The sequence below is a fragment of the Saccopteryx bilineata genome, chromosome 3 (genome assembly GCF_036850765.1).
Source record: "Saccopteryx bilineata isolate mSacBil1 chromosome 3, mSacBil1_pri_phased_curated, whole genome shotgun sequence".
In the NCBI taxonomy this organism is placed as follows: Eukaryota; Metazoa; Chordata; class Mammalia; order Chiroptera; family Emballonuridae; genus Saccopteryx; species Saccopteryx bilineata.
This window is the reverse complement of record NC_089492.1, coordinates 206,683,819-206,708,541: the sequence shown is the minus strand read 5'-3', so window position 1 is coordinate 206,708,541 and position 24,723 is coordinate 206,683,819. Positions and strand designations below refer to the sequence as shown.

Below are 24,723 nucleotides of genomic sequence, written 5' to 3'. Positions count from 1 at the left end.
GTTTATGTAATGAATCACATTGATTGCTTTGCAGATATTGTACCAACCTTGCCTCCCAAGAATAAATCCCATTTGATCATGGTGTATGATTTTTTTCATATATTGCTGAATCTGGTTCACTAATATTTTGTTGAGGATTTTAGCATCTAAATTTATCAGGGATATTGGCCTATAATTTTCTTTCTTTGTGTTGTCTTTACCTGGTTTTGGAATCAGAATTATGCTCACCTCATAAAAGGAGCTTGGAAGTCTTCCTTCCTCTTGAATTTTTTGAAATAGATTGAGCAGGATAGGAGTTAGTTCTTCTTTGAATATTTGGTATAATTCACTTGTGAAGCCATCAGGCCCAGCACTTTTCTTTGTTGGGAGTTTTTTGATAACTGTTTTCTATCTCATTTGTTGTAAATGATCTGTTTAGGTTTTCTAATTCTTCCAGATTAATTTTTGGAAGATTATATGTTTCAAGGAATTTGCCCATTTCATCTAGATTGTCTAGTTTTTTGGCATACAGTTCTTCATAGTATTTTTTTACAATATTTTGTATTTCTGTTGTGTCAGTTGTTATTTCTCCACTCTCGTTTCTAATTTTATTTATTTGAGTCCTCTCTCTCTTTTTTTCTTGGTGAGTCTGGTTAAAGGTTCATTGATCTTATTTACTTTTTCAAAGAACCAGCTCCTGGTTTCATTGATCCTTTGTATTGTTTCTTTAGCCTCTATGTCATTTATTTCTGCTCTGATCTTTATTATTTCCTTCCTTATACTACCTCTGGGCTTTACTTGCTGTTCTTTTTCTAGTTCTTTTAAAGGAAGGGTCAAGTTGTTTATTTGAGCTTTTTCTAGCTTCTTAAAGTATGCCTGTAATGCTATGAACTTCCCTCTCAGGACTGCTTTTGCTGTGTCCCATAAATTTTGAGTTAATGTATGCTCATTACGGTCTGTTTCTAGGAATTATTTCATTTCTTCTTTGATCTCATTGTTAACCCATTTGTTATTTAATAACATTCTATTTAGTTTCCAAGTGTTTGAGTATTTTTCAGTTTTGCTGTTGTGGTTGATTTCTAGTTTCATGCTATTGTGATCAGAGAAAGTGCTCAATATGATTTCATCTTCTTAAATTTGTTGAGACCACTTTTGTGCCTTAACATGTGGTCTATCCTAGAGAATTTACTATGAGCATTTGAAAAGACTATATATTCTGCTGCTTTAGGGTGAAGGGTTCTGAAGATATCTATTAAATCAAATTAATATAGTATGTCCTTTAAGTCTGCAGTTTCTTTGTTAATTTTCTTTCTTGAGGATCTATCTAGTGATGTTAGTGGGGTATTAAAATCCCCTACTATTATAGTATTGCTGTTGATCTCACCCTTTAAATCCATCAAAGTCTGCTTTATATATTTAGGTGCTCCTATATTAGGTGTGTAGATATTTATAACGGTTATATCTTCCTGTTGGATTGCTCCCTTTATCATTATGTAGTGACCTTCTTTATCTCTTACTATAGCCTTTGTTTTAAAGTCCATTTTGTCTGATATAAGTATTGCTACCCCAGCTTATTTTTCATTTTCATTTCCATCCTTTTACCTTCAGTCTATGTGCATCTTTTGTTTTAACGTGTGTCTCTTGTAGACAGCATATGTACGGGTCCTGCTTTCTTTTCCACGCAGCTACCTTATGTCTTTTGATCGGGTCATTTAATCTATTTACATTTAAGGTTATTACTGATATGTAGTTGTTTATTGCCATTTTATTTTTTAAAAATGTATTCCTTTTTTGCTATATTCTTTTTCCCCTTTGATCTGTTTACAACAGGCTCCTTAGCTTTTCTTGCAGCCTTGGTTTGGTTTAGTGAATTCCTTGAGGTTCTTTTCGTCTGGAAAGCTTTTTATTTCTGTTTCAATTTTAAATGATAGCCTTGCTGAATAAAGTAGTCCTTGTTGTAGGCTCTTGTTCTGCATTACTTTGAATATTTTTTGCCATTCCCTTCTGGCCACAAGTGTTTCTGTTGAGAAGTTGGAAGTCATCCTCATGGGGGCTCTTCTGTAGGTGATAACCTTTTTTTTTCTCTAGCAGCTTTTAATATTTTCTCTTTATCACTTAGCTTTGGTATTTTAATTATGATGTGTCTCGGTGTAGATTTTTTTGGGTTTCTCTTTAATGAAGTTCTCTGTGCTTCTTGAACTTGTGAGATGTTTTCCTGCCTTAATTGAGGGGAGTTTTCAGCTATGATATTTGAACAAAGTCTCTATCCCTTGTTATTTCTCTTCTTCTTCAGGATCCCCTATCATGCGGATGTTATTTCTCTTTATGTTGTCACAGAGCTCTCTTAGAGTTTCCTCAGACCTTTGGAGTCTTTTTTTTCTGCTCTGCTTCTGTGCCTTTATTTATCTTGTCCTCTAACTCGCTGATTTGGTTCTCAGCTTCATCCATCCTGCTTTTAATTCCTTCTATTGTGTTCTTCATTTCTGATATTGTATTTGTCATTTCTGACTGATTCTTTTTTATTTCAATGTCTTTTTTTATATTTGCTATCTCTTTATTTAGGTGTTTATAATGACCATCTATTGTTGTTCTAATGACTTTTAGCATCCTAACAATCATTATTTTAAACTCTGCATCTGGAAATTTGGTTATATCTGACTCTTTCAGATCCTTTTCTGGGGATTTCTTTTGATTCATTTGTGTTGCATTTCTCTGCCTTCTCATTTTGTCTGTGTAAAAGAAGGTTTTGGCCACTGGAGTCCACTGCATGTGGCCTCTGTGTTCCCTAGGTGTGGTCTGTCTGCAGGCCCGCCACCCCCTCTGCTGTTGCTGCCTAGGGCATTGGGGTATGGGCATTGCCAGTGCCTTCCCACTGGGGCTGTCGCTGTGGTTTCTGCCTCTCCTTCACGAGAGTGGCTGTGCTTGTGTGCTCGGGTGTACAAGCCTTGGTGGCCTTGCCCTTTGCCCTGCCCCCATGGGTGGCATTATGCTTGGCCCTGAGGGCAGGGGTGAGCACCTTTGTTCAGCTGCAGGTCTCCGCCTGATTCTGGGCTTTCACCCCGCCCTTGCAGGAGAAGCCCACTCGTGGAATGGCTGTAAGCCTTGGCTCCACAGGCTGGGTGGGACTGCATGCCCACAATCAGTAGTGGGACTCCACCTGTTCTGGGCTTTTGGCTCCACCTCCGCAGGCAGAGTCAGCTCCCAAGTCAGGCCAAAAGCCACAGTTCAGCGGGCAGGGCAAGGCTGTGCTCCTGTGCCCTTCTGGGGCTCCTGCTCTTCCCCTACAGGCTGGATTTCATGCAGTTCTCAGCTGGGCTTGACCATTTTTGCACATCCTCTCCTCCCCAGCTGGGCAAGACTGAGCTCACACCTGGGCCTCAGTGGTAGCCAGCCAGCTTCTGCCCTTCCCGACAGAACCACGCTTCTGTGTCCTGCTGCCACCCACCCTCGGGTGAGCCCTCAGCCATGTGGATGGGGGTGCTGCAGCTCAGACTCTTAACACTCACTCACTAGTCCCGAAAGCTCCCTCCTTCTAAGCGACTCTGCTCTGAGTGCCACGGGAGAGCTTGTTTGGCTGGTGTCCTGCTTCCCTTTGATGGTATTGCTGTTTCCAGGGGAGATATTCACTTCAGATTTGGGGAGGGACTCATCCCAGAGGTTAGGGTGGCTGTCTCTCAAAATGTTTCTCCCTGTGCCTCCTAGATTACACTCTTTTCCTGCTACTCCGCTCCTCTCTCCAGGTCCCCCGGAGCCCCGGGTGAGTGGTTGTGAGAGAAATTTTCTGCGGGTCCCTTTAAGAAGAATCCTGGGTCTGAGAAATCAGTCTCTTTCTCACAAACAGTATCCTGTCTTGTTTCCAGCTAAATATTGTCCATATGCCTATTCTAGGCTCTGGGGCTGCAGGCTGGGGCTTTGTTCCTGGGACTCAGGACCCTCCCCTCTCTGCTAAACTCACTTCCCACCACACAAATCTCTCTAGCTGCCTTTCACTCCGGGGAGCTGGGCAGCCCTCTCCATGTTTCCACTTTTCCTACCAGTCTCAGTGTGCCTTTTCAGTGTTCCTTGGTTGAAGAGTCCTCTTAGTTTAGTCCAAAATTGATTTTTCCAAATTATGGGGGTTTTTTTTGTTTTTGTTTTTGTTTTTTTACAGAGGCAGAGATAGACAGGGACAGAGAGACAGGAATGGAGAGAGATGAGAAGCATTAATCATCAGTTTCTCGTTGCATGTTGCGACTTCTTAGTTGTTCATTGATTGCTTTCTCACATGTGCCTTGACCGCGGGCCTTCAGCAGACTGAGTAACCCCGTGCTGGAGCCAGTGTCTAAGCTGGTGAGCTCTTTGCTCAAGCCAGATGAGCCCGTGCTCAAGCTGGTGACCTCGGGGTCTCGAACCTGGGTCCTTCCGCATCCCAGTCCGACGCTCTATCCACTGCGCCACCACCTGGTCAGGCGTAAACATCTTGAAACACTTTCTTTCTTATTTATTTTAGAGAAGAGAGACAAAGAGAAGAGGGAGGAGCAGGAAGCATCAACTCCCATATGTGCCTTGACCAGGCAAGCTCAGGGTTTCAAACCTGCGACCTCAGCATTCCAAGTAGAGGCTTTATCCACTGCGCCACCACAGGTCAGGGTAAATTATGGTTCTTAAAATTAGTTTGTAATCCACTTTGGTTCTGGGAGGTGGAAGTTGGTACGTCCGCCTACTCCATTGCCATCTTGTCTTCTCAAGAATAGTCTTATAACCAAAAACATACAGAAGAAGCCACATTAAGACTATGTTTCCAACATTTAAAATAAGATGAGTTTGTCTTCAGTTCATTCCAAAGAACACTAATATTGGCTTAAAATCTGATTTTTAAGTGAGAGGAAGGGAGATAGGGAGACAGACTCCCACCCCCACCCCCACTGGGATCCACGCAACAACCCCCATCTAGGGCCAATGCTCGAATTGACCAAGCTATCCTCAGCACCTGAAGCCCATGCTGGAACCAACTGAACCAATCACTGGTTGTAAGAAGGGAAGAGAGAGAGAGAGAGAAGAGAGGGAGGGAGGGAGGAAGAGAGAAAAGGAGGAAAAGAGGAAGAGAGGGAGAGGGAGAAGGAGAAGGAGGAGAAGGAGAAGGAGAAGGAGAAGGAGAAGGAGAAGGAGAAGAAGAAGGAGAAGGAATGGGAGAGGGAGGGGGAGAGGGGAGGGGAGAGGGAGGGAGAGAGGGAAGGGGTGAGAAACAGATGGTTGCTTCTCATGTGTGCCCTGACCAGTGATCAAACCTAGGATGTCCACACACTGGACCAATGCTCTTATCTACTGAGCCAACTGGGCAGGACCAGAATCTTTCTTTTTTCCTTAAGTGAGAAGTGGGGAGGCCGAGAGACAGACTCTCACATGCTCCCCAACCACAATCCATCTAGCAAGCCCACTATAGGGCAATGCTCCGCCCATCTGGGGCTGTGGCTCCATTGCTCCACAACTGAGCTATTTTAGTGCCTGAGGTGAGGCCATCGAGCCATCCGCACCCTGCACCCCGGGGGCCAATTTGCTCCAACTGAGCCATGGCTGTGGGAGTGGAAGAGAGATAGAGAAGGGAGAAGGGGAGGGGTGCAGAAGCAGATGGTTGCTTCTCCTGTGTGCCCTGACTTGGAATCAAACTTGGTACATCCACATGCCAAGCCAATGCTCTACCGCTGAACCAACTGGCCAGGGCCTGCCAGAATCTAATTTTCTAAAAGTCATACATGAAAACAAACAAACAAAAAAGTAATTTCACTACAAGAATAAGACTTTAAAGATATATATATCATTTTATTCTTCTAATAATAAAATTTATCTTCTGCTATTTATGTTGATTTTTTATTTTAGATTTATTTTGAAAAAAGAATACAACATAGTAATATAGTTGACTACTGTACAGAATCAATTTTTTAAGTCTTATTAAAATTTAAGTAAAAGAAAGGAAACAGTCAACAACATCAGCAAACCAGATATAACAATAGACAATACAGATTAGAAACTGGTACACTTTCTTCTGTTTATTGTTAAATACCAAGTCTGAAATGCAGGCTTGGCTGTCAAGAATGTGACATTTAAACTTTTCAATTTCTCCCCACACACAACTAGCCATGCTCTAATCTATTATTAAAATGATTTGAAACCCATTCAAATTCTTTTACTAATGTACAGACACAGGACATAAGCCCACTGCTTACATGTATAGTAAAGTGATGGAAGAACAGAAATCAACATTAAAGAAATTGTCATAATTTTTATCCCTGTGGTAACTATGTATTTTTACTCTCTATATTAAACACCTCATATTACTATAACATTATCAGCAAGATATGTATTCTCAGAGGACTTGTATATTGCAGGATATAATTGGCAATTACACCAATTCACTACAGGAAGCACAAATAATGGGAAAAGATATCCATTACAGCAAAGGCTTAGAATGTTGCCACTGACACACTCCCCTAGGACCAAGTTAATGGCTCCTTCCTGTGATCCCATCACACTCAGTACATACCTCCATTACAGTACTTCTGTCATTGCATCATCATTTTTATGCCCTTCTGCCTGTTAGACAATGAACTCCCCAAAGGCAAAAACTGTGAATCCTCAGTATATAGCAAGAGCTCAACACCTGCTTATTAAATTTTGTGGGTTTTTTACCCTAAAGAAAACAAATGTTTCTGAGCAAAGCTTTTAGAACCTTGGAAACAATAAGCAAACAGGTACATTTTAGTCGATATTTTCATCAATAAGTTATTTTCAAAAGTGATTTTTAAAGTTATGCAAAAATGTATTGATGTCTCAAACATTAATAAAAGCTCAAATTGTACAAATAATTTGTTCTTCCCTCCCACCCACATTCTTCCCATCTGCCACTTCTTCCCAAGTGAGTAAGGAAGCGACAGCTGTAGCCATGCAACCTTCACTAGGGAGTGTCTTGCTCATAATAAATGCTGAGGAGCATTTGTGAAATAAAAAAGTTAGTGTCTAAAAAATTGTTAATATGTAAAAATATAGTGGTTTTTATTTTATAAAACAATTTGTATCAGTTACAAGTACAAATGGCTTGGACCTCTTAAACACTGAGGAAGGTTTATTGGCTCATCTAATAGTGAGATCTAGAGGTAGGGCAGGTTAGAGCAAAGACTTAATGATGGCTAGGGCCAGCTTTTCTCCATATCATCTCTTTGTCCAAAAGTGCTGTATTAACCTAGCTAAAGCACTTTTGACTGCTGATTAAACCTAGTTATCACTAAAAATTTATTGAGCAAGTACTATATTCTAACCACTGGGGACACAAAGATGACTGAAACATAGTACCTTCCCTCAAGGAATGTATAAAATAATAGTAGTAGGGAGGCCAGGCCTGAAAATCGAAAAACATGATATACTCAACAGCATAAATAAATTTTTTCTCAGGGACAGACATAAGAGAAGACTATATAGAGGACATGAAAACCAAATGGGATTTTAAGGATTGAATAAGAATTGGTCAGGGAGCTCTAGCCAGGAAGCTAAGTTGGTTAGAGCACTGTCTTGATAAGCCAAGGTTGGGATTCGATCCCCAGTCAGGACACATACAAGAATCAACCAGTGAATGCATAAATAAGTAGAACAACAAATTGATGTTTCTCTCTCCTTTCCTCTCTCTCAAAAAAAAAAAAAAAAAAAAAAAAAAAAAAAAAAAAAAAGTTGGCTAGGGAAGCAAAGCAAGGTAGAAAGGAGTCCCTGGCTCCATGTTTGTTATGAAGGTGTGAGTGTGGAGCTACAAACTGGTCAGCAGAGAGTACTGAGGAGATAAGGAATGGAAGATGAAGCTGTAAAGATAAAGAAAAATTAGAGGCAAAGAGCGAACTCTACCTTGCAGTTGAAGAGGAATCATCAAATTGTTTGAAACACAAACAAGTTCTTTTTTCAAAATATACCCTGTTAGTTGTGTAGAAGAAGAGTTAGGGGGAAATGAGAATGAGAAAACTGCTGCTATACAGTACAGATTAATGATGTAAGGGGCCTGAACCAGGAGAAGGTGAATGTGACAGAGAATAGGGATGGAATTAAAATATATTTAGGTGCCTGACCAGGCGGTGGCACAGTGGATAGAGCGTCAGACTGGGATGCGGAAGACCCAGGTTCAAGACCCCAAGGTCTCCAACTTGAGCACAGGCTCATCTGGTTGGAGCAAAAGCTCACTGGCTTGAGCCCAAGGTCGCTGGCTCGAGCAAGGGGTTACTTGGTCTGCTGAAGGCCTGGGGTCAAGGCACACAGGAGAAAGCAATCAATGAACAACTAAGGTGTCGCAACGAAAAACTAATGATTGATGCTTCTCATCTCTTCGTTCCTGTCTGTCTGTCCCTGTCTATCCCTCTCTCTGACTCTTTGTCTCTATAAAAAAAAATTAAAAAAACTATTAAAATATATTTAGGTAATAAAACTGGCAGTAGTTGGTAACTGGATGTAGGTGATGGGAAGGTAACAACCTAGGATCTTTGCAATATTTGGTTAGACAACTGGTTAATGGTGGTGCCACCAAACTTTATCTCTGCTCTTTCAATTTTCCTCCTAAACTCAAGACATATTTCCAATTGTCTCTTTGATGTTGCTTTCCTGAATGTTCACCATGCTTCTCCCTTTCAAATGTCCTAAGATTTATTGCCTTTTCTTCAATTTTTTGGAAGAGTTTGAGGAGAACAGGTATCAAATCTTGATGAATTCACTTGTGAAGACATCTAGTGTTGGATTTTGATTTTGGGGGAGGTTTTTGATGGTTATTTCTATCTTACTGTTGATTGATCTATTTAGATTTTCCAGTTCTTCATGATTCAGTATAGGAAGGTTATATAATTCTAGGCAGTTACCCATTTCTTCTAGGTTATTGAATTTGGTGGCATATAGTCTTTCATAGTATTCTAATATGAACCTTTGTATATCTGTGATGTCTGTGGTAATTTCTCCTCTTTCATTTCTGATTTTGTTTATATGACTCTAAGACTTGGCATCACCTTCTATGTTTTGTCTTCCCTGTTCCTCCAAATGTAATTGGTCACCAAGCTCATCAACTGCACACATGAATCCCCTTCACCTTTTCCATTTCCACCACCATCATCTGTCTCTGGCTGGTTTCCTTGTTTACAGTTTCTCTTTCCTCAGTTCAAGATCTAAATATGTTGATCCTCATATTGATCTTCGAACAAAACAAAAACAATGGGTACACCTAAAACTAATATATTTAAAACACACACACACACACAAATGCCCTTCCTAACTCTTCACTGAAAAAAGGCCGCCATGACTTAGTGTTAGTTTACCCATTTACCCTCATCTGCTGTCCTTTTCATTGCCTGCCATACCCACAATCCCCTACCAAATAAAGCTACCAAATTCACTTATTATTTATATATGGCCCTGCTTTGTACCACATGACCCTGATGCTGCTAATCACATCGAAATAGGCAATGGACTGAGCCAAGGGTAGCCATCGGCCAATGTGGTAGTTTAAAAAGTAAACTCCAGCAGAAACGGTCTATAGTAAACAGAGACCAACTGATTGCACTCTAAGAGAGTTGCAAAGCTAACCGAAGGAAGAATTAAGAAAAGGAAATGTGTAAGGAGAGAAGCAAAGGTGAAGGAACAAAGTTACTGAAGATCGGTTTACATAACTACTATAGAGAAGGCAGATTGGGTTCAAATTGTTTATGTGAGTTGAGGCAAATTACTTTAATGTCTCTGCAGCCAGAATGCTAACATTCTTATTCTGATTCCACCACTACTTCTCTAATGCTCAGTTTCCTTATATCTATGTTAAATGGGAGTAATAACAAGACTTAACCTCACAGGGGAGTAAGGCCATTACATGTCAGCCTAGGACCTAGGGTCTAGCTAATGGTAGAATAGCAGTAAGTATTATGTATTTTTACTACAATTGTCCATTGTTAATGAGGTCTTACTGTACAGTTGCTGGTCATATCCCCAGCAACTTTCCAAGTCTACACTGGATCTGGCTTTTTGACTTTGAAACTGTTTCCCGTTTTTCCTTTTCTTCATATATCTTATTACTTCAGGTAACCCATAGGTGTCTCTGTTCCTTGCTATTTGGAAGAATTCAATACAACTTACTTTCCCAAACTATCTCAAGCTCTTTCAAATCTCTGTGCCTTTGTAAAAGCCATTACCCTTGTTTAGATAGCCTCTGACTCTCCCTTCCTAATCTCTACCTAATCAATTTTAATTAGCCCCCATGAGATAATTCATGTCACTTTACAAAGCCTTCCACAACTCACCTGGGTCCCAACATCGCTTTTGTTTGGCTATGATCTCTCTCACTAGAGTCTAAGCACAAACACCAAAGCATGTCTTATTCATCTTTGATTCTTCAGGATCTTGTATGGAGCTAGGTGCATTGTAGATGCTAGGTGTTTCATTAATATTTGTAGAATAAAGCAATGATGTTGCTGTGCTTGAAAAATATCAGCATTTAAGGTGACTGGGTGGGCATATGAAATTTTTGTAGTTAAAAAAGAAAAGCTACACCTATTTTTCTTTATTTGTAATAAGAACTTGGGAGTTGTTGGGCAGATAAAATATATTATTTTTTTAATTGTTCTTAACAGAAACACAGAGAGAGTCAGAGAGAGGGATAGACAGAGACAGACAGACAGGTATGGAGAGATGAGAAGCATCGATCATTAGTTTTTCATTGTGCTTTGCTACACCTTAGTTGATCATTGATTGCTTTCACATATGTGCCTTGACTGTGGGCCTTCAGCAGACCAAGTAACCCCTTACTCGAGCCAGCGACCTTGGGTCCAAGCTGATGAGCTTTTGCTCAAACCAGATGAGCCCACACTCAAGCTGGCGACCTTGGGGTCTCGAACCTGAGTCCTTCCGCATCCCAGTCTGATGCTCTATCCACTGCGCCACCACCTGGTCAGGCCAGATAAAATATATTATGCTCAATTTGATAAAGATGGCGCTGCCCCCGTGGAAGCCCATCGCAAAGGTGATGATATTAGTTGTCCTTCCTGCTTAGAATGGGTGTGATTATATTAATGAGTGTTGGGGTGGGCTATGGGCAGGCAGGATCCTTATAGCCTGGGGTTTGGTTTTGGGACTAAGCCTTTCCCCCCTTTTTGATGTGGGGTGGTGCACTCTTATGAGGAATCCCATTACGCCTCAGATAAGTGACTTTATATCAGAGACTTCCTTGTTTGTATATTGGATTAAAGGTTTTGGTTTCTATACTATAAAGTGGGGCAGACCGGGAGCTTGCTCTCTCTTGGTTCCTGAGATTAGCATTAGAGGAGAGAGCAGAAAGGAGAGCAGAGTAAGGCCACATGGAGGAGAGGAGAGGCAGCCAAGATGGAGGAGAGCTGAAGAAGCCCATTTGTGCAGAGAGAAGGAGATGGGGAACAAAGGTGAATAAGGCTGGTGAGCTAGAAACCTTTGATTCTAGGAAACTCGGATAAGTCAGTAGCTTTGTGAGCACTGAATGAGTGGGTTTTGGAGCCCAGTGTGTGTATTTCTTGCCCGCTGGGTGCAAGCTAGGATTAAAGATGATGGCCCACCAGTTCTTGGCTCTGTTGTTTCATTACCGTCTGTCTGAATCTAATGCGAACTTGCATAGGCCAGGTGGCTGAGATGGTGGCTGTGGCTGCTGGCTTTACAGGAGTTCAGGATTCTATCCTTAACTGCTACTAGAATAAGGATAAATTGTTCATCTGCTATACTTATAGCCTCATTTTCTTTACATAAATTAGATATATTATCTTCCTTAAATTCATGACACTTTATGCTCACAATACAGCCAGAGAATTGTTGCATCCACCGGGTACGAGAACAAACGTCGGAGACTTTCAGGAGTTTAGATGTTACTTTATTGGCCAGTTTAACCTGCACAGGGGCGAACTCCCAAGATGTCCAGAGATGCCATGCTCACAAGGAGCTGCAAACGGAAGCCGCGCCTGATGATTACAGCCAGGTCCTTATATATCCTAAGTGAGCAAGCATTATACAGAAGCAGATGTGGCAGTTTAGCTATTAGCTAGGGAGGTCACACGCAGCATAGCAACAGGGGCTGGCATAGCAACAGGGGCCGGTTTTAGCTTAGTGGCGAATTTCAAACATAAACTTCTGATAAGGGTCTCTGACCTTCTTTGTTCTCAGCCTCACAGGGGCCCTATCAGCACTCCCTGTTCCTTCAATAGTTACACTCTTGGCAGCCCCAGCATATCAGCACTCCCTGAATCTAACAAGAATAAAGGAGACCAGAAGATGGCAGCGGAGTAGGCAGACGCACAGACTCCCAGCTCACACCACTGAACTGGATTATAAACTAATTTATGAACAATCAGTGTGAAAAACCAAACCTGGACTACAAGAACAGCTTTCAAAAACCAAGGAGCAAAGAAAAAGCCACAACAAACCTGGTAGGGAGCGCCTGAATCTCCCCTGTTTACAGGAATGGGGAGGGGGGAGGCTGGGCTCTCACTCCAAGGAAAAGAGCATTAAATACTGCTCACAGCCACTTGCCTGGTGACCAGGGAATGAGCTGAGTTGAAAGGGCCTGCTTGTCTTCCAAAAAGAAAGGAGAGAGAGAGAGAGAGAGACGGACGGTGAAAAGGAGAGGAATATAGGTGATGACATAAAAAGCTGACTCAGTGCTGGAGGCAGCCATAACTGGGGGAGGGGCTGATCCTTCCATAAAGCAAAATACAAAAGTACTTCCAGGTCACAGAGATGCAGACATCTCTCCAGCTCCAATCAGCGCAACAAGACACAGCTGAAAGCAAGAAGTGGGGAGGAGGGACAGTAACTCAGGTCTCCATGGAGATCTGAGTTACACCTCCCCCTACTGAAGCTGAGAAAGCAACCTGCCCCCAGGGAGATTAACTGGCAGAAGAGGACTTCAGAGCCTCAGGTCACACCCATCGCATTCCTGGATACAGTTTCAAATAAGCCCCCTGCTGAGATCAGCAAACAAGACAATCACCTGTTAAGAAAACAAATAAATCAAGACTTCAAAGTGGCCCAAATCCTAAAGTGGATTACAAATAATAGCTGATGCCAACCCAAGAAGACCTAGAAACAATACAAGTAAAAACTGGAGGCAGACAACACGAAGCCTAGACTCAACCAACTCTACAAAGAAAACACCCAGACACAATGAGAAGACCAAGGAGTGCAATCCAAATGAAACCACAAGAGAGACCTTCAGGAGATGAACTGAGTGATATGGAAATAATCAAACTTCCGGATACGGAGTTTAAAATAATGATTGTAAGGATGCTTAGGGATCTTAGAACAACAATGGATGGTCATCACGATCACCTAAATAAAGAAATAGCAAGTATAAAAAAGGATATTGAAATATTAAAAAACAATCAGTCAGAGATGACAAATACAATATCAGAAATGAAGACCACAATGGAAGGAATTAAAAATAGGATGGATGGAGCTGAGGATCAAATCAGTGAGATGGAGGACAACTGGAATGAAGGCATTAAAGCAGAGAAGAAAAAAGAAAAGAGACTCAAAAAGTCTGAGGAAACTCTTAGAGAGCTCTGTGACAACATAAAGAGAAACAACATCCGCATCATAGGGGTTCCTGAAGAAGAAGAGAAAGAACAAGGGATAGAGGCTTTATTCAATCATATCATAGCTGAAAACTTCCCTAAATTAATGCAGGAGAAACTCTCACAAATTCAAGAAGCACAGAGAACTCCACTAAAAAGAAACCCAAAGAAACCTACACCAAGACACATCATGATTAAAATAACAAAGCTAAGTGATAAAGAGAAAATATTAAAAGCTGCGAGAGAAAAAAAGGCTATCACCTACAAAGGAGCCCCCATAAGGATGACATCAGACTGCTCAACAGAAACACTTGTGGCCAGAAGGGAATGGCAAGAAATATTCAAAGTAATGCAGAACAAGAACCTACAACCAAGACTACTTTATCTAGCAAGGCTATGATTTAAAATTGAAGAAGAAATAAAAAGCTTCCCAGACAAAAAAAAAAAAAAAAACCTCAAGGAATTCATTACAACCAAACCAATGCTGCAGGAAATGTTAAGGGGCATGGTGTAAACAGATCAAAGTGGGAAAAAAATATAGCAAAAGAGAAATACAGCTTTAAAGAATAAAATGGCAATAAACAACTACATGTCAATAATAACCTTAAATGTAAATGGATTTAATGATCAAGTCAAAAGACATAGGGTAGCTGCATGGATAAGAAAACAGGACCCGTACATATGCTGTGTACAGGAGACACACGTTAAAAGATGCACATAGGTTGAAGGTAAAAGGATGGAAAATAAACATTTCATGCAAATGGAAATGAAAAAAAAACTGGAGTAGCAATACTTATATCAGACAAATTGGACTTTAAAACAAAGAATATAGTAAGAGATAAAGAAGGCCACTACATAATGATAAAGGGAACAATCCAACAGAAAGATATAACTATTATAAGTATCTACGCACCTAATATAGGAGCACCTAAATATATAAAGCAGACTTTGATGGATATAAAGAGTGAGATCAACAGCAACACTATAATAGTAGGGGATTTTAATACCCCACTAACATCACTAGATAGATCCTCAAGAAAGAAAATTAACAAAGAAACAGCAGACTTAAAGGACACACTGGATCAACTCGATTTAATAAATATCTTCAGAACCTTTCACCCTAAAGCAGCAGAATATACATTCTTTTCAAGTGCTCATAGTACATTCTCTAGGATAGACCACATGTTAGGGCACAAAAGTGGTCTCAACAAATTTAAGAAGATTGAAATTATATCAAACACCTTCTCTGATCACAATGGCATGAAACTAGAAATCAACCACAACAGAAAACCTCAAAAATTCTCAAACACCTGGAAACTAAATAGCAGATTGTTAAATAATGAATGGATTAAGAATGAAATCAAAGAAGAAATAAAAAAATTTCTAGAAACGAATGATAATGAGCATACAACAACTCAAAATTTATGGGACACAGCAAAAGCAGTCCTGAGAGGGAAGTTCATAGCACTACAGGCACACTTTAAGAAGCTAGAAAAATTTCAAATAAACAACTTAACCCTGCATCTAAAAGAACTAGAAAAAGAACAGCAAGTAAAGCCTAAATGTAGTAGAAGGAAGGAAATAATAAAGATCAGAGCAGAAATAAATGACATAGAGACTAAAGAAACAATACAGAGGATCAATGAAACTAGGAGCTGGTTTTTTGAAAAGGTAAAGAAGATTGATGAACCTTTAACTAGACTCACCAAGGAAAAACGAGAGAGGACTCAAATAAATAAAATTAGCAATGAGAGGGGAGAAATAACAACTGACACAACAGAAATACAAAATATTGTAAGAAAATACTATGAAGAACTGTATGCCAAAAAACTAGACAACCTAGATGAAATGGAAAAATTCCTTGAAACATACAATCTTCCAAAAATCAATCTGGAAGTATCAGAAAACCTAAACAGACTGATTACTCCAAATGAGATCGAAACAGTTATCAAAAAACTCCCAACAAAGAAAAGTCCTGGGCCAGATGGTTTCACAAATGAATTCTACCAAATATTCAAAGAAGAACTAACTCCTATCCTTCTCAAGCTATTTCAAAAAATTCAAGAGGAGGGAAGACTTCCAAGCTCCTTTTATGAGGCGAGCATAATTAATTCTGATTCCAAAACCAGGCAAAGACAACACAAAGAAAGAAAATTATAGGCCAATATCCCTGATAAATATAGATGCTAAAATCCTCAACAAAATATTAGCAAACCAGATCCAACAATATATGGAAAAAATCATACACCATGATCAAGTGGGATTTATTCTGGGGAGGCAAGGCTGGTATAATATTCGCAAATCTATCAATGTTATTCATCATATAAACAAAAGGAAGGAGAAAAACCACATGATAATTTCAATAGATGCAGAAAAAGCATTTGATAAAATCCAGCATCCATTCATGATCAAAACTCTCAGCAAAGTGGGAATACAGGGAACATACCTCATCCTGATAAAGACCATCTATGACTAACCCACAGCCAACATCATACTCAATGGGCAAAAATTAAAAGCTATCCCCTTAAGATCAGGAACAAGGCAGGGGTGCCCCCTTTCACCACTCTTATTCAACATAGTCCTGGAAGTCCAAGCCACAGCAATCAGACAAGAAGAAGAAATAAAAGGCATTCAAGTTGGAAAAGAAGAAGTAAAACTATCATTATTTGCAGATGATATGATAGTGTATATAGAAAACCCTGAAGTCTCAGTCAAAAAACTACTGGACCTGATAAATGAATTTAGCAAGGTGGCAGGATATAAAATTAATACTCAGAAATCAGAGGCATTTTTATATACCAACAATGAACAGCCAGAAAGAGAAATTAAGGAAACAATCTCCTTCACTATTACAACCAAAAAAATAATGTACCTAGGAGTACATTTAACCAAGGAGACTAAAGACTTGTACTCGGAAAATTATAAACATTAATAAAAGAAATCAAGGAAGATACAAACAAGTGGAAGCATATACCATGCTCATAGTTAGGAAGAATAAACATCATTAAAATGTCTATAATACCCAAAGTAATTTATAAATTCAATGCAATACCAATTAAAATACCAATGACATACTGTAAAGATAAAGATCACATATTCTAAAAATTTATATGGAACCAAAAGAGAACATGAATAGCCTCAACAATCTTGAAAAGGAAGAATAAAGTAGGAGGTATCACACTTCCGGATATCAAGTTATATTATAAGGCCATTGTACTCAAAACAGCCTGGTACTGGCATAAGAACAGGCACATAGATCAATGGAACAGAACGGAGAACCCAGAAATAAACCCACACTTTTATGGACAACTGATATTTGACAAAGGAGGTAAGGAAATACAATGGAGTAAAGACAGCCTCTTCAACAAATGGTGTTGGGAAAATTGGACAGCAACCTGCAAAAAAATGAAACTAGACCACCAACTTACACCATTCACAAAAATAAACTCAAAATGGATAAAAGACTTAAATGTAAGGTGTGAAACCATAAGCATCTTAGAAGAAAACATAGGCAGTAAGCTCTCTGACATCTCTCGCAGCGATATATTTGCTGATTTATCTCCATGGGCAAGTGAAATAAAAGACAGGATAAACAAATGGGACTATATCAAACTAAAAAGCTTTTGCACAGCCAAAGACAATAAGAACAGAATAAAAAGACAAACTTCACAATGGGAGAACATATTTGACAGTACGACTGATAAGGGGTTAATAACCAAAATTTATAAAGTACTTGTAAATCTCAACACCAGAAAGACAAACAATCCAATCAAAAAATGGGCTAAAGAAATGAATAGACACTTCTCCAAAGAGGATATACAGATGGCCAATAGGCATATGAAACAATGCTCAACATCACTAATCATTAAAGAAATGCAAATTAAAACCACAATGAGATATCACCTCACACCAGTCAGAATGGCGCTCATCAACACAATAACACAGAATAAGTGCTGGTGAGAATGTGGAGAAAAGAAAACCCTCCTACACTGCTGGTGGGAATGCAGACTGGTGCAACCTCTGTGGAAAACAGTATGGAGATTCCTCAAATAACTGAAAATTGAACTGCCTTTTGACCTAGCCATCCCACTTTTAGGAATATACCCCAAGGACACCATAGAACGGTTCCAGAAGGAGAAATGCACCCCCATGTTTATAGCTAATAGCGAAGATCTGGAAACAGCCCAAGTGTATGTCAGAGGATGAGTGGATTAAAAAGCTTTGGTACATATATACTATGGAATACTACTCAGCCATAAGAAATTATGACATCGGATCATTTACAATAACATGGATGGACCTTGATAACATTATACGGAGTGAAATAAGTAAATCAGAAAAAAACTAAGAACTATATGAACCCATGCATAGATGGGACATAAAAATGAGACTCAGAGACATGGACAAGAATGTGATGGCAACAGGGAGTGGGGTGGAGGGGTGGGGAGGGGGCAAGGAAGGAGAGGGAGGAAGTTGGGGGAGGGTAGGGGCACAAAGAAAACCGGATAGAAAGTGATGAAGTACGATTTGACTTTGAGTGAGGGGTATGCAGCATAATCAAGGGTCAAAATAATCTGGAGATGTTTTCTTGGAACATATGTACCCTGATTTATCAATGTCACTGCATTAAAATTAATAAAAATAAGATTTTAAAAAAAGAATAAAGCCACTGAAGAGGAGCATCTCATTCTTAGAGTTTCACCCTAAAAACAGAACAACTTCAGTCTTATTTTTTTCCATCTCATACATCAATCCACCACTGGTGGAGAGAAAGGAGCATCTCTGGTAGATAGGCCCAAATTAAAAGGAAACATTTTTACTTTATAAAATTCTGCTTTGTAAAGCCAGCATCCAAGGCCACCATCACAGCCGCCTGGCCCATGCAGGTTCACATTGGATTCGGACAGTCGGTAAAGAAACAACGGAGCCAAAAACTGGTGGGCCATCATCTTTAATCCTAGCTTGCACCCAGTGGGCAAGTAAAACCCACACTGGGCTCCAAAACACACTCATTTAGTGCTCACAAAGCTACTGACTTATCTGTTTCCTAGAATCAAAGGTTTCTAGCTCACCAGCCTTATTCACCTCTGTTCCCCATCTCCTTCTCTCTGCACAAACTCTGCACAAACTGGCTTTTCCTTCAGCACTCTGCCATCTTGGCTGCTTCTCCTGGTCTCCTCCATGTGGCCTTTCTCTGCTCTTCTCTCTAATGTTAATCTCAGGAACCAAGAGAGCAAGCTCCCGGTCTACCTCCATTTTATAGTGCAGAAATCAAAACTTTTAATGCAATATACAAAATAGGGAAGTCTCTAATACAAAGTCACTTATCTGAGGCATGATGGGATGGCACCACCCCACATCAAAAAGGGTGGGAAAGGCTTAGTTCTAAAACCAAGCCCCAGGCTACAAGGATCCTGCCTGCTCACAGCCCACCCCCAACACGCATTAATATCACCTGGCTGACGGGCCTCCACGTGGGCAGCGCCATCTTTAACAAAGTGAGCATAATATATTTTATCTGGCTTGACCAGGTGGTGGCGCAGTGGATAGAGCGTCGGACTGGGATGCCTTTCCCACCCTTTTTTATGTGGGGTGGTGCAATGCCACCATGCCCCAGATAAGTGACTTTGTATTAGAGACTTCCCTATTTTGTATATTGGATTAAAAAGTTTTGAGCTCTGCACTGTAAAGTGGGGCAGGCTGGAAGCTTGCTCTCTCTTAGTTCCTGAGATTAGCATTAGAACAGAGAACAGAGAGGAGAGCAGAAAGAGGCCATGTGGAGTCGGCCAGGAGAAGCAGCCAAGATGGCGGAGTGTTGAGTGAGAAGCCAGTTTGTGCAGAGTTTGTGCAGGGAGAAGGAAGGAGATGGGGAACAGAGGTGAATAAGTTTGGTGAGCTAGAAACCTTTGATTCTAGGAAATTCGGATAAGTCAGTAGCTTTGTGAGCACTGAATGTGAGTGGCTTCTGGAGCCCAGTGTGTGTTTTTACTTGCCCGCTGGGTGCAAGCTAGGATTAAAGATGATGGCCCACCAGTTTTTGGCTCCGTTGTTTCTTTACGGACTGTCCGAATCCAATGCGAACCTGCCTGGGCCAGGCAGCTGCTATGATGGTGGCCCTGGCTACTGGCTTTACATAGTTGCTGGAGCCTTTTAAGTGTGAGCACAGAAAGCGCTTTTTAAATGTAGAAAGCTGCATCACTGTTAGTTATTAGTAGTAACTATGTTTACTCTAGTTCTCCAAGTGTGACTCAGGCCAGCAATATCAGCATCACCTGGGACCTTGTTAGAAACAAAAACTTCAAGCCCCATCCCAGACCAACTGAATCAGACCCATGGTCTGGGACCCAATAAATCTAAAATTTTAACAAGTCCTCCAGGTGGTTTTGATGCACACTAAAAGTTCAAGAGTCAATGTTATGGTGTAAATGGAAAATAACCAGGGAATATGTCTAAGCTTTTTTTTTAAAAAAAATAACTGAGTTACTTCAGCTGGATTCACCATTGCCTGGGCTAAGCTTCACAACAACCCTCCATCTGCTCAGGTCTTCATGGGAGCTGGGAGTTGCTGGGAGCTGATGTGTTCTAGGTGGAGAGGGGAAGCCAGATTGCAATTGAGAAGTATTTCTATATAAGCATTTCTGGTAAATTGTTTAAAGAGGACTCAGAAGACCTGGACACTGAGGTTGCCAGTTCGAATCCCTGGGCTTGCCTGGTCAGGGCACATTTGGGAGTTGATGCTTACTGCTCCTCCCAGCCGCCTTCTCTCCTCCAGCGCTGCAGGGAACCGTGACAGTGATGCTGGTTTTCTTTTTGAATCTGGTATACGGTCTCCGAGGTGCTCGGATTGGTTATTCAGGGAGAGCGAACTCGCTTTTGGGGAATAGACTGGGGCACACTTCGCCATGGCCTGAGGCGAGGAGAGCAGGTGAGGAGGACAGAGGGCTGAGACGGAGCCACAGCTTCAGCGGCGGAGGTGGGCGCGTGGACGACTGAGCGGCCAGAGTCCCGCCTCCTCCTGCCTGAGCAGTTCGTGGCTGAGCTGCTCCGACACTGACCCCTTCAGCCGGCACCGCTCACACCCGCGGCCCGGGCCGCCCTGCCCACAGCGGGCCACGTCCCACCGAGGTAGGCTGCGCCCTTCAGGCTCAGTCCACAGTCTCACTCCCCGCCTCCAGAGGAAAGCCGCGTTTCCGACACAACGGTCAGCTCCTCCCGAAACCCGCCCACTACGGGAAAAGGCTGATGTGTCTGGTCAATTTGTAGACGGTCCCTTACAGCAGCTAGAGTACACGAACTGCAGTTTGAAAACCCGGGAGGCCCGGGCCGCGCCGGCACGTGATCCGGGCAGGCTGCGCGCAGGCGTGGTAGCTCTGTTTACCTCTGCCGGCAAGTACCCTGCCGCATTGCGCTGAGGGCGGGATGCCCTACCCGGGTTTACCGATCCCTCGTGTTCCTTATCCCAGTTACTCTTTACTTTTGAGTTGGTGCTCTTCATTTTAAAAGGTGTTTTAGGCTCTGGCCGGTTGGCTCAGCGGTAGAGCGTCGGCCTGGCGTGCGGAAGTCGGGGGTTCGATTCCCGGCCAGGGCACACAGGAGAAGCGCCCATCTGCTTCTCCACCCCTCCCCCTCTCCTTCCTCTTTCCCTCCCGCAGCCGAGGCTCCATTGGAGCAAAGATGGCCTGGGCGCTGTGGATGGCTCTGCGGCCTCTGCCTCAGGCGCTAGAATGGCTCTGGATGCAACAGAGGGACGCCCCAGATGGGGCAGAGCATCGCCCCCTGGTGGGCATGCCGGGCGGATCCCGGTCGGGCGCATGCGGGAGTCTGTCTGACTGCCTCCCAGTTTCCAGCTTTGGAAAAATGAAAAAAAAAAAAAAAAAAGGTGTTTTATTGAGAGCTCAGTTCAAATGGACCTGTTCAGCCTTTCTACACCATGTGGAATGTCAGTGCTCCCCTCCCACCCAACCCCCAGAAGACAGGTTCACAAGACTTTTCCAGTCGCGAGTGGCACTCCTTCACTTAATGGCTTTGGGCAAGAAAAATTGGGGGTGCAAGGATGTAGAGGATAACATAAAATCACCAGGCCCTGGCTGGATACTTTAGTTGGTTAGAGCTTCATCCTGATCCAAAGATTGTGGGTTCCATTCCGGGTCAGGGCATACAGAATAGATCCATGTTTCTGTCTGTTTCCCTCCCTAAAAATCAATCAGTGATATATATATTTTTTAAATGAAATGAAAGCAGCAAGGGTGAGAACACTCCTGAGTCCCCTGCAAAGGGTTTATGCAATGTCTGGAGTGACTCATATAATTGCTCTTGAACTTCAGCTGATAAGTGTAAGGTTATGTTTCAGAGCTTTGTTTATAAAGCCACAAAATTTATGACGGTGAAGAAGGTTGTAGGTAGGAGCAGAGCCTTTGAGCAGGAAAGTGGGAAGATTGATGAGTATAGAACTTTGAATATTTTGCCTGAAGAAGGTAGTTGAAATGGAATCATTTAAAAATTCTTTTGGGTTTTTAATTTTATTTTAATACTTTCTCCAAAAGAAGAAAGTTCATTCATTCTGCTGCATTCAGAAGCCCTGTAGGAAGTAGTAAATGAAATATTAATTGCTTGGAAAATATGTGGACCTTATATAATAAGGTTGGTGTAATGTTGGTGGCCAACGCCAGGCAGATTTATATCAGATTTGGGCAGATGGTAGAGGAACTGCAGAGCCAGAAAGTTGTGGGCCATTCTGTTTAATAAAGTCTTGCAATAGTGGATGAGCAAACCAGTAGAGAAAAGCCTCTTCTCAACGGTAGCTGGCAAACAAACAGCAAAAATGGCCCCTCATAATGGCTGGTAGGCAATCCACCATCCACCCTGAGGTCAGGCACTCCTAACATTGTGTAGACTATACACGTGGTGCTGCCATGTGCTCCCTCACTAGTCATGCAAAGTGTAAGCGAGCAAGCCTACACAGCTGTTTTCCCTACAGTTGACCAAGAAGTAACCATTTCTCCAAATTATGCTCTTTTTAGTTATTCAAATACCTTAATTAAAACCTCACTGGATAATTGATTATTAATTATTCCTGTTTAAAAGAGGTTAGAGATAATATAAGAGTTATTTATTGAGTGCTTATTAGGTAAGAAAACTGCTCTATCTGCTTTATATGTATTAATTCAATTAATCCCTGTAGGGAAAACAGTTGTTAGGCTTGCTCGCTTGCACTTTGCATGATTTGTGTGTGAGCACATGGTAGAGTTACATGTGTATTGCCTGTGTAAGGCTATGGGTGCTTGCGGATCGCTTGCCTGCCACTGGCTGTTTTGCTGTTTGTTCACCTGCTGCCTTGAGAGGCAGTTTTTCTTTGCCTGTTTGCACATCCACTCTTGTGAGAATCTATTAAATGGGAATTGCCTAATGCTTCATGGCTCCATAGTTCCTTTACTGTCTGCCCAAATCCAATGCCTGGCCTTGGTCACTGATATTAAAATCCCCACAACCACCATTTAGGTAGGTAGTGCTATGAGCCCAATTTACAGATAAGAAACTATGTACATTTAAATGATGAAAAGGTAAACACAGGAAGTGAAAATATAAAAGTCAGGAAAATGGTCTAATTTTGGGAGGAAGGAGGTTATATTATGATTGGGGCTTAGAGAGGGCTGGAAAAGTTTTACATCTTGATTCCAGTGTTAGTTTCAAGAGTGTTCATCTTAAAAATATTTACTATATATTTTATACTTATAATAATAATTATTAGATTTGTATGATGTGGTTTTATCTGTATTTGTTTTACAATAAAAAGTTTTTTAAGGCCCTGGCTAGTTTGCTCTGTGGCTAGAGCATCTGCTGGTCATGTGGCTGTCTCAGATTCAATCCCCGGTCAGGCACACAGGGGAAGTGACCGTCTGCTTTTCTTACCTTCCCTTTCCCCCTTCTCTCTCTCTTCCCCCTCTCACAGCTAGTGGCTTGACTGGTTTGAGTGTTGGCCCCAGCACTCAGGATAGTTTGGTTGATTAAAGCATCAGCCCCAGACAGGGATTGCCAGGTGGATACTGGTTGGAGCACATGTGGGAGTCTATCTCCCCTCCTTTCATTTAAAATTTTTTTTAATGTTATGTATTAAAGGGTTAAATAAGGTTATGTTAAACATTTTGAGGTTTAAAAGTAGAATATAGTAAATGACCTGAAATTCCACTTATGGTCAGATGGTGGTGACTTTGCTGGTGGGTCATACAGAGCTGCTAGGGTCTTCAGTGGCATCTTTAGGAGTCAGCAACATGGCAGAAGACATCAAGAATGAAATCAAGAACTACCAGACTACCCCTCTTGACAGCCACTTCCCCAACCAGAACCAGAACAGGAACTGTTGGCAGAACTATCTGGACTTCCACTACCATGAGAAGGCAATGATCACTAGAATGGGTGATATCTCTTTGTGGAAATAGTAGTGGTGTACAAGTCCCTCTGCACCATATCTTGGATGTCAGCCTGGCATGACCGCCAGGCAGAATGCACCTTTCCTGGGAAGATCTGAACTGACTGCACTCCAGGTCTCCTCTCCTCTCCATCCCAGGGATGTGAAGGGAGACCTGGGTACATCCCACCCTGGGATCCTGAATCATGGCTTAACTAATACTAAAGACTTATGGAAAAATGAAAAATAAAAGATAAGAATAAATGACCCTGAATTTTTTGTGTACTTCATTTTCTAATTAGAAACAATTTTAAAGTTAAACATATGTTTGAATAATAAATACCATTGTTCAAATAAAGATATACCTTGGCCACTACTTTTAAGTGAAAATCTCTTATTTACATGACTATTTTCCAGTGTATCTTAAAAATTGTATTTGAATGACATGTATATGTATTAGTATCATGGGAATATCAAGCTGGGTGGGTGCTATAGACTGAATATCTGTGTCCTCCCCAAATTTTTATAGCTCTGGCCAATAGCTTAGTTGATTAGAGCATTGTCCTGAAATGCAGAGGTGTCAGGGCATATACAGGAACAGATCGATGTTCCTATCTCTCTCTTTCTCTGTCTTCCTTCCTCTCTCTCTCTAAAATCAATAAAAGTTTTTTAACTGTTCATATATGAAACCCTAATTCCCCATTGATGATATCTGGAAGTGGGGCCTTTGGGAGGTGATCAGGTCATTAAGGTGTAGGCCTCATG

General features: G+C 41.4%; 1 protein-coding gene and 1 pseudogene across 1 annotated transcript in view; one reads left to right on the top strand and one right to left on the bottom strand.

The window, feature by feature from the left end:
• Positions 1–20,457, bottom strand: part of BTBD8 (BTB domain containing 8) — a 126,393-nt gene extending 105,936 nt beyond the window's left edge. The window contains 3 exon segments of the mRNA XM_066266523.1: positions 9,935–10,070; positions 11,872–12,022; positions 20,296–20,457. Coding sequence (XP_066122620.1) covers positions 9,935–10,070; positions 11,872–12,022; positions 20,296–20,457 — 449 coding nt within the window.
• A 3,361-nt stretch (positions 20,458–23,818) lies between these two features.
• Positions 23,819–24,154, top strand: LOC136328991 (cytochrome c oxidase subunit 6B1-like; annotated as a pseudogene).
• Positions 24,155–24,723: the final 569 nt, after the last annotated feature.